The sequence below is a fragment of the Morus notabilis genome, unplaced genomic scaffold (genome assembly GCF_000414095.1).
Source record: "Morus notabilis unplaced genomic scaffold, ASM41409v2 Scaffold1728, whole genome shotgun sequence".
NCBI lineage: Eukaryota > Viridiplantae > Streptophyta > Magnoliopsida > Rosales > Moraceae > Morus > Morus notabilis.
Genome location: NW_010367757.1, coordinates 87891 through 97284, shown reverse-complemented (window position 1 = coordinate 97284; position 9394 = coordinate 87891). Strand labels below are relative to the sequence as shown.

The 9394-nt window shown below is 33.7% G+C and overlaps 1 protein-coding gene across 1 annotated transcript; it reads left to right on the top strand.

Annotated features, from left to right (window-relative positions):
• Positions 1 to 3530: 3530 nt before the first annotated feature.
• On the top strand, positions 3531 to 9167 carry LOC21387200 (DNA polymerase kappa; the record flags this gene model as incomplete). The annotated part of the gene is made up of 14 exons (XM_024175589.1): positions 3531 to 3669; positions 3837 to 4009; positions 4252 to 4425; positions 4645 to 4768; positions 4895 to 4995; positions 5085 to 5171; positions 6041 to 6136; positions 6265 to 6385; positions 7118 to 7246; positions 7471 to 7562; positions 7760 to 7871; positions 7968 to 8305; positions 8631 to 8878; positions 8968 to 9167. Coding segments are annotated over 14 exons (2055 nt in total), but the record flags the coding sequence as incomplete, so codon positions are not given.
• Positions 9168 to 9394: the final 227 nt, after the last annotated feature.

Below are 9394 nucleotides of genomic sequence, written 5' to 3'. Positions count from 1 at the left end.
GGGCTGCCCCGTGGCTGTCCCGGGGATGCCTCGGGGTTGTGGCAGGGACATCCCAGGGATGCCCCAGGGCTGTCCCTTGGCTGGGGATGTCATAAAAATCCATTTTTATTAGTTGGCATAAAATTTTTTGTCAATTATTCAATTTATCACAATTTTCAAATTAATATACAGCTAAAACAATGATACCCACTAATAAGTAAATATTAGAATTTATATATTTCTTTAATTAATTATAAAATGATAGTGATAATAAACAATAAAATTGTCAAACGTGTTACTATGTTATTTTTTAATCTATTTATTAAGCTATTCATTTTTCACATCTTTTATATCCATATTTAAATATATTTTTTGGTGATAAATATGACAATTTCATTAAAAGGCTACCAACGGACTAGAATACATGGCTGTACCTGAGCCATAGGAACATGTGCCCCTCACGAAATTAGATATTAGAAACGCACCCCTAATTCAATAACGGGGATGATACTTTCCAAAAGTGGCTCTATAACATTTGGCTATGAAAAATCGACTCAAAGTGAGACATATCCTAGTCCTATAATGCGCCTCACATATACACACATACATCAAACTAGCAGCTGTTGGGAAGTCAACCGTTGGTTGAGAGAAAAAACACCACAAACTGAGAGAGGTGGGGAGAACACCCTCTAGCTGGAGGAACACACCGAGGGATTTGGAAACTATCGCCATTATACACAAATCCATAACCTAGATAGGAGAGATCTGGTTAGAGATGGTGTGAACACCACGAGCAAGTAACTCCCCTAAGTCTTTCCATAAGTTTCCAGAGTTTATAGCCGGCAAACACCATCTGAAGATCGTATAAAACCAATGAAAAACTCATACCTTTACAGGCCAGATATGACAAAATGCCAAATAATTTTTTCTTTTTTTCCCTTTTTATAGAGAATGAGATTTATAACTCCCACTTTACTCAAAAAATAAAATCAACATTGTACGAATTTTAGTACACACACTCACATTACACATTATGATTTGAACTTTGCTCACGTGTCCAAACATCGTGATTTATATATGATTTGTCGTCTTATTCTTACTTTCTCTTTACTTTTTAAGGCTTTTTAGACAAAAAACTAAATTTCACTTGTCATTTTAGAATATAGAAAAATTTTAAAATATTTCACAAATGACAAAAATTAATATAATTACAATAACATCATTGAAAATTTTTGAAATATTTTAATAGAAACTGCTATATTTCACATCAACTATTTTACATTTATAATGCAATTTAAAATATTTTTTTATTAAGTTTTTGTAATATTTATTATTTGAAGTAAATGCATAATCTTTTTCAAACTCCATGGTTAGGATATGATCTTAATTAAACAATGTTCAATGTTGTTAATTTATCCGTTTTATGGTTATTGAGATAATATCATTCCAAATATATCCTTTTTTTTTTGGGTGGTTATGAATTTTTATAACTAATTTTAAGGATGGTTAACAGCAGATAAAAATGTTATTACAGATTATTTTATAGACTTATGCATAAATATCACACCTTTTTCGACATTCCTCTTTTCATCTACTACGAACATATATATAATTAAATCTATATGTATGTCACTTGAAAAATTAGGCCTGGTTGCAAACTCAAATACATAAAATAGGGAAAAAAAAAAACAAAAAATATCACCCAAAGTGGTAAAAAAAATTATTTATACAAAATTAGGCCTGGTTGCAAACTCAAATACATAAAATAGGGAAAAAAAAACCAAAAAATATCACCCAAAGTGGTAAAAAAAATTATTTATATCACTTTATTAAAAAATAAACAATTGTCATTTAATTAATAAAAAGAAACTAAAATGTTATGATAAAATCTAATTATTTAGAATAATATAAATAATAAATATGTATAAAACATTAATAAATTATGTACTTTTCTCAGGAAATAGGTTTGCAAACCGGGTGTAATTTTTTCTGAAAAAATTTTATTGACGCCCCAAAATTTTTATTAAGGCACCTAAAATATTTAAGTTTTAAATTATTTTCTTTTTAATAATAATATCTCATCTAATTCTACAAATGCCCCTTTGTACACCCATACTTTCCAAATTATATTCACACTACAACATGTAAAAGGCGTTAAATTCAGATATACTCACTCGTGCAAAAGACATTTGAGAAGAGCTTAACGAAAGTGAGGAACTGGGAAAATAACAAAAATGGTTGTCTCAACTTTATTCTCTGCAGAAATGCACCATTTTTTTTTTTTTTTTTAAATTGAGAAACGCCAGTAGAATTCACAAACCAAAAATCACCGAAAAAAAATTGTCGATTTGGAGAAACATGAAAGCTGTGACTGTTATTTGCAGATTTAGCATTAAGACTCAATATCCTATGAACGGTAATGAACCACTGTCGAATTTTGAAGGGAGAAGAAAGATCCTCATATTCATTTGTAAAAATAACCTAATATAAATTTAAGGCTATTCAGAAGTGAAACAATAAAGGAAGAATAATGTATATGAATCAATCAATATCGATCAACATCTTATTTCAAATCTAAAGAAATTCTGAAAAAAATAAAGGATAAGTAAATCTTTATAACTCCCCAGTATTTAAGTTTTGTCTCAATTGACTGGTTCTATTCATCGGCTATAATGATTCTTGTTAACGAGTTTTGATCGCTCTCAATTTTATTTGTGCGGAGTGCGTCTTTTCTCATTGAGTCCCGACACTTGTGTTCGTCATTGTACTTTATCCGTCTTTACTGGTGGATCTAGTCAATATCCAAGATCAAATTTCTTTGTAGCTTGTGGTTATTTGTGACTATTTATCAATTATTAATGAATTTTCTGTTAAAAAAATATGTATAAGGGTAGTTATGGAACTATATAGGATTTTAATTTTAAAGAGAAAATAATTTTAATTTTTAAATGAGAAAATTGTAGAACTTACCATTAACAGTGCGTATGTTTAAAATTTTACTTTCATTCTTGATTAATATCCTTATATTATTATAGTTATTTGACTAAAAAAGTTTTAAATTAAGAGTAAAAAATATAAATCTTAATTCATACAATTTTAAAAGGTATTTATTTCCTTTACTTTTTTTAAATATGTTGGGAGTGCCTGGTGTGAATTTTTCTTTGAGTTAATTACATATATGTCTATTATGCAGGAGTTGAAAAAATGAAGGACCACAAGTTATAATATTTGTATATAAGTCTATAAAATAACTTATAATGACATTTCTATCTTTTGGTAAACTACCCTAACTATCAACACAAAAAAAAATGTATTTAAAATAATATTATCTCAACAACTATAAAATAGACAGATTCATATAATATTCTTAAATTAAAGACAAGAGTATAAAAGTGATCACTTTGTATGAAGTACTTCTTGCACTTTTCACTGCTCCTACTGGGTCGCTAGGCCCGCTTTCCCTTATACGCTGCTTACCACGTACGCTATCAGCACAAACTTGCTGTTGCCCAGTGCCCTATCTTACAAAATTTCGCGCTCTCTCCCGCTAATATAAAAATTGCAAACCTCAGCCGACCAATCTTCTTGCAGAGAAAGCAATTTGTTCGACAATGGCGAAGAGCGATTCGTCCACCGACGCTGCTCGCCCATGGCAGTCTTACCACACCGTTTACACCAACGCCAAGGCCGGTATGCTATTCATCCTAATTCCAAAATCGAACTCACCGAGAGTGATAATTGGGGAGCTTAAGATCTAGGGTTTATGTTTTGAAGTAAAATTCTTCCCAAATCTAGGGTTTTCAGAACTTCCGTTTCCGTGATCGATCTCATTGTCTGGCTTTGAAATGGCTTTTAAGGTATGGACGGAGTGGACAAGGAGAAAGTGCAGCGAGTAGTGTACAAAATGAGCAAAGGATCGAAGTACTTCGAGAACGAGGAGCGCAAAGAGGCCTTCATAAGGCAGAAGATTGAGAATATGCGTGCTCAGTGCGCGAAGCTCACTGCACCAGATTTATCTCACTACCAGATGGTAATCAGTAATCACCTCACCAGTTTGAAATTTATGTTATAATTTTATCAATTTGTTATAGAGCTGTTTTGGTTTTGGCGATCATTGACTCAGAAAGCATCAGATTTGTAGAACATGCATTTATGGAACGGAGATTCTGTAATCGCATTAGTGGATTTCGGAAGTAGTTGATTGCCATGAGTGGAAAAAAGATAATTTGGGGAGTCACTAAATGTGCTATTATTATTTTAATCTTATTCTAGGTTGCAGAAAAAAGAATTCTAGAGCTAGAAGCTACGCGAGACCTGTCAAGAGTTTGGGTACATGTAGATATGGATGCTTTTTACGCAGCTGTTGAAACGTTAAGCAATCCTTTGTTAGAGGGAAAGCCCATGGCCGTTGGCAGTGTGTCTATGATCTCCACCGCTAATTATGAGGTTTGGATTGCCTAAAATGATCTTTCAGAAGATTATTTTGAACTTCTTCATGTTATATATATATATATATATATATCTGTTTTCTTAATTGCTAGTTTTGCTCTCTCATTGTTTCTAGCGTTTAAAACCGGGGATAGATATGGATCAGATCAAAAAGTATTTAAACCCACAGTCTAATTAAAGAATGTATACCTGTTTAATGCTCTACTCACGTTGCAGGCACGGAAATTTGGGGTTCGTGCTGCAATGCCTGGTTTCATTGCTCGTAAATTATGTCCAGAGTTAATTTTTGTTCCTACGGATTTCAAGAAGTATACTTATTACAGTGATTTAACGACAAAAGGTCTGGCCTTTTGGCTTTTTACTTTATGGCTGTGTTTGGAATAATCTTTTTACTAATCCCTACTTTATTGTTGTGTTAAGGATAATCTTTGTTCTAATCTTAATTTCATCTATTTGGTCTCGTTAGTTTTCCGGAAGTATGATCCTAATTTCATGGCTGCTAGTTTAGATGAAGCCTACCTCGATGTAACTGAGGTTTGTACAGAAAAGGGCACTAGTGGTGAAGAAGTAGGTTTATACGATATACTTTGCTGCTTCGTTATTCTTACATGCCCTTTCTCTTTGGCATCTTTACTTAAATTTGACTCTTTTTGTAGGTTGCCAAAGAAATCAGAAATTGCGTATTCGAAGAGACTGGTCTTACATGTAGTGCTGGAATTGCACCAAATCGTCTACTTGCAAAGGTTTTACAGGCTATCTGCCGATGAAGTTGTATTTTGTCGCTTTAAGAAAATTCAGTGGTAAAAAGTTGGATATGACTTGTATTTTGTCACTTTAAGAAAATTCAGTGGTAATAACTTAATCTGGCTTGCCTAAGACCTCTTGGTTTACTGGCACTGGGGTTTGAGTGGGGATTGCGGATTCAATCATGTATTGTATAAAAAAAAATAAAAATAAAAATAAAAATCTGGCTTAAAGTTTCTGCGTGCGCCTTCCTCCCTCTTGTGAGGAATATATGTTGTTTGAAAAAAAATGCTGAACGACCCTAGGGCTTGTTAATGAGAGTATTAATTTAGTGCTAGCTTTCAATAATTTGGTTCATGCTCTTTTAAAGTCTTAGAAGTCATATTTGAAGTATATATGAGATTCCATGTCAGCCAAGAGGAATTCTGGTGATATTGGATGATCTTAAGAAAAAATCAATCAATTTTTAGACTAGATAACAAGAAACAGGATTTAGAGCTTGTTGGATAGATATGAAATCAAGGAAGGTTTGAAACTCAGGATCTAAATTCGGATATTGTTTTTAGATCCCTTCCATTTTGAATCACATAGGTGCAGTGATTCAAACTGGAAGGGACATATGGAGAAATTTTTTGCAGTCTTTTCTTTCTTTTCTTAAATTACTTTCATGAGAGTATCTGCACCAAGTTTCAGAAGTCGATAGTAATTCTACCTAATTCATTTGTTTTTGCCCTGTTTCTAGTTTTGATTGTGCAGATAGCATCTGTTGATTTGGTTTAGGTGATTCTGTTGTGGAAGTCTTGTATATATGTGATAAACATGGGCATGAGTTCACGAGACAATTTTTTCCCCATATTTTGGTTCTCAGGTTTGCTCTGATATAAACAAGCCAAATGGGCAGTTTGTTTTACCAAATAATCGGATGGCTGTGATGACATTTATATCCTCACTTCCTATACGAAAGGTAAATATAATTTTAAACTCATTTAATGTAATGGAAATTGTGTTCACAAAGTAGTTATATATGCTTATGAACTCAATACTACGGTTTATATTCTGACAAAGAAACATCACGGCAAACTCTATTTACAGATAGGAGGCATTGGTAAAGTCACTGAACATATTTTAAGGGATGCTTTGGGAATTAATACATCTGAGGAGATCGTACAAAAGGGCAGTTATATCTGTGCGCTGTTTTCTCATTCTACATCAGGTAGTACCATTTTCATTACTTTCTATATCAGGAATTAATACTCCACCTGGACTGTGTTTGTGTGTTTGAACTAACTACACCAAAGTTGCAACTACTTCAGCCAAAAAAAGGGCGACCCCCTATTCAAGCCTAAAGAAGAACCTCACCTCACTTAAGATATGCTCTTGTGAAATATAAGGTGACGTTTGGTTCATGGATTCAAAATCATGATTCATGATTCTGATTTTTGAAATTCAAATTTTTTGTGAGAGAAAAACACTGTAGCAGAACCAAGAACCATGATCTTAAACTAAGTAGAACCCTTGAAACAAACGTCGCTTAAGTTTTGTATATCTCATCAAGCGTGCTAGTCATTTCTTCACATTTTGAAATCAGAGAATATATTAGATGTACATTTTGAAAATGTTTAAATAGGGCCCCTTCCTTCCAGTTTGTGGTAATGTCACTAGAAGATTTTTAGATTTGTGTCAGCAGAAACTAATCCTCTCTATGAACCATCTAAGTTTTGCTTCTTTAAAAAAAAAAAAAAGAGCTTAGATTGGATTGTCTTCATACATTTGATTGCAATCATGCTAGCAGCCCGCCATCATTTTTTTTTTTTGTTGCTTAGAAACAAAAATTTATTGCTACTGAAAATGATGTAATGAGAAAAGCTAGTCTATCTTTGTCTTTCTTGCATTTTTTGTGTAGGATAATTTTTAGAAATGTAAATTGATATATCCTGCACTTCAGATTTTTTCCTTTCTGTGGGACTGGGGCTTGGAAGGACAGATACCCCTGAAGTCAGGTTGCGAAAAAGTATTAGCAGTGAGAGAACATTTTCTGCCACAGGGGATGAAACGTTGCTTTATCGTAAATTAGGTAATGGTTTTTTTCTCCTCCTTTTCTCTTATGAGCCCACGGTTACTTGTAGGAACCTGGTGAACTGTCTATAATGTTTCTACCAGTCCCTTTTGAAGTTCTGAAAAGTTTCCAAGCATGGACTTCTAAACTAATCAACTAACTCATATACCTGGCATATAAAACATCAAGAGAACTATCTCAGTATCTTAAACAAGTAAATATTGTAAACTTTATACTTGCAGAGGAAATTGCTGAAATGTTGTCTACTGACATGCAAAAAGAAGGTCTTTGTGGGAGAACACTGACTCTTAAATTAAAAACTGCTGCTTTTGAGGTATGCCTGTTTCTTTATCATCAGACAAGCTTTAAATGGAGAACTTGAGCTATGTACTTTGGCTACAGATGCAAACTTTTTCTTTGCAACTCTGTTACTTATTCAGTTTCTTCTCTTGACTCTTACTGCCCTTGTTTGCTTTCATCACTGGTGTGTTTCTCATGGTATAAATTTTCCTTATAACATGCCATCTACAGGTTCGAACAAGAGCTGTGACTTTGCAAAGAAACATTTGCGCAAGTGCGGATATTTTAAAACACGCATCAAAGCTGCTAAAGGCTGAACTTCCTATTTCATTAAGGCTGATAGGTGGGCGATGTACTTGGTTTACATGAATTAGTGCATTGTCATGTACACATTTTGCGGGGCTTAGGTTGTAATTAAGTTCTAATAGCCTTGTATCAGGGTTACGGGTGTCTCAGTTAAATGAAGACGGGGGTGGTATTCCATCTGATCCAACGCAAACGACTATTACCAACTTCATCATATCGAGAAATACTTCTAGCCCTAGGAAAGATATGGAGGAGCAAATATCTTTTGGCCCAGATGTTAGTGATCACGACTTCATGAATGACGAAAAATCTGATTTTTCTATTGGCTGTCACGAGACAAATCATACTCACAGAGATCCGATGGATTGCAATGATTCATCAGAACTGCATGATGATAACCACACTGTTGGAAATAGTGCTTGTGAAGTGGAGAAATTTCATAAGTCGTCAAGTGATGTTTCAGCAAACAAGGTAGGCATCTGTATGCAATACTGTTTGATAGTTGATCATATTGGCCAAGACTCAATTTTAACCACGAGGCTCACCTTTTTTTTTCTTTTTAATGTACAGTCCTAAATTATAATTGTCTTAAAAAGGTATCTACAGTTCAGTAGCTTCACTATTCACTAGCTTTTATTTCAAGTATTTGCGTTAGGAAAACGAAGATCTGGCTGATCATGATAAATATATAAGCAAAACTTCTGTGAAATAACTTACTGGTTCCAACGTGGAACGGCATCTATTTTAAGCTCGGAATGTTAGAATCATTTAAAATAGATGTTCTCTTGCTACGTAGGTTGAGAGCAATATCCGGAATAGAGTAAATAACGAAAGTAACCACCTGGAGGGTGAGGCAGTTTCCTCTTCATCCAATCAAAGACAGCAATTTTATTGGGTGAATGATTACAAGTGTTCAATATGCGGGATAGAAATGCCGCCAGATTTTGTTGAGGAAAGACGAGAGCACTCTGATTTTCATCTTGCTGAGAAGCTTCACGAGGAGGAATCTCGCACCTGCTTTGGAACTTTGACGCTGAGACAGAGGTATTTCATATTCAGATTGAATTTTGTTTGCGCGTTAAGTTTATGTTTTTGTTCATTTAAGATGGTATGATGTATTTGATTCCTGTCAGAGTTGTTAGGAATGACCAAATTGCGAGCCAAAGCCAAAGAAAGAAGCGCAAGTTGTCTCAGAGGGAAGGAAAACATACACCCATCGATCAATTCTTTGTTAAGAGCAATCAAAACTTTTAGAATTGTTTCTTGTAGTTGTATTTATTCTTGTCCTGTATATCGTTCTGTATGTCAGCAATTTTTCAGTCGTCAGTTAATAGAGCGGTTTCTATTTGAGCATGTAAAATGTAAATGTGTGAAATATGTTTTTAGGTTCTAACTCCCTCGATTAATATAATGTGAATGTGGACATTTTTATACATAAGGTCTCTAAAATAGACATTTTCATTTTAATATTTCTAATCACTAGGTAATTCTGGTTGTGTTTTCCGATAGTAGCAAAAGAAAGCATTGGCGCTTTTCTTTTTTTTCCAAACGATGCAAATT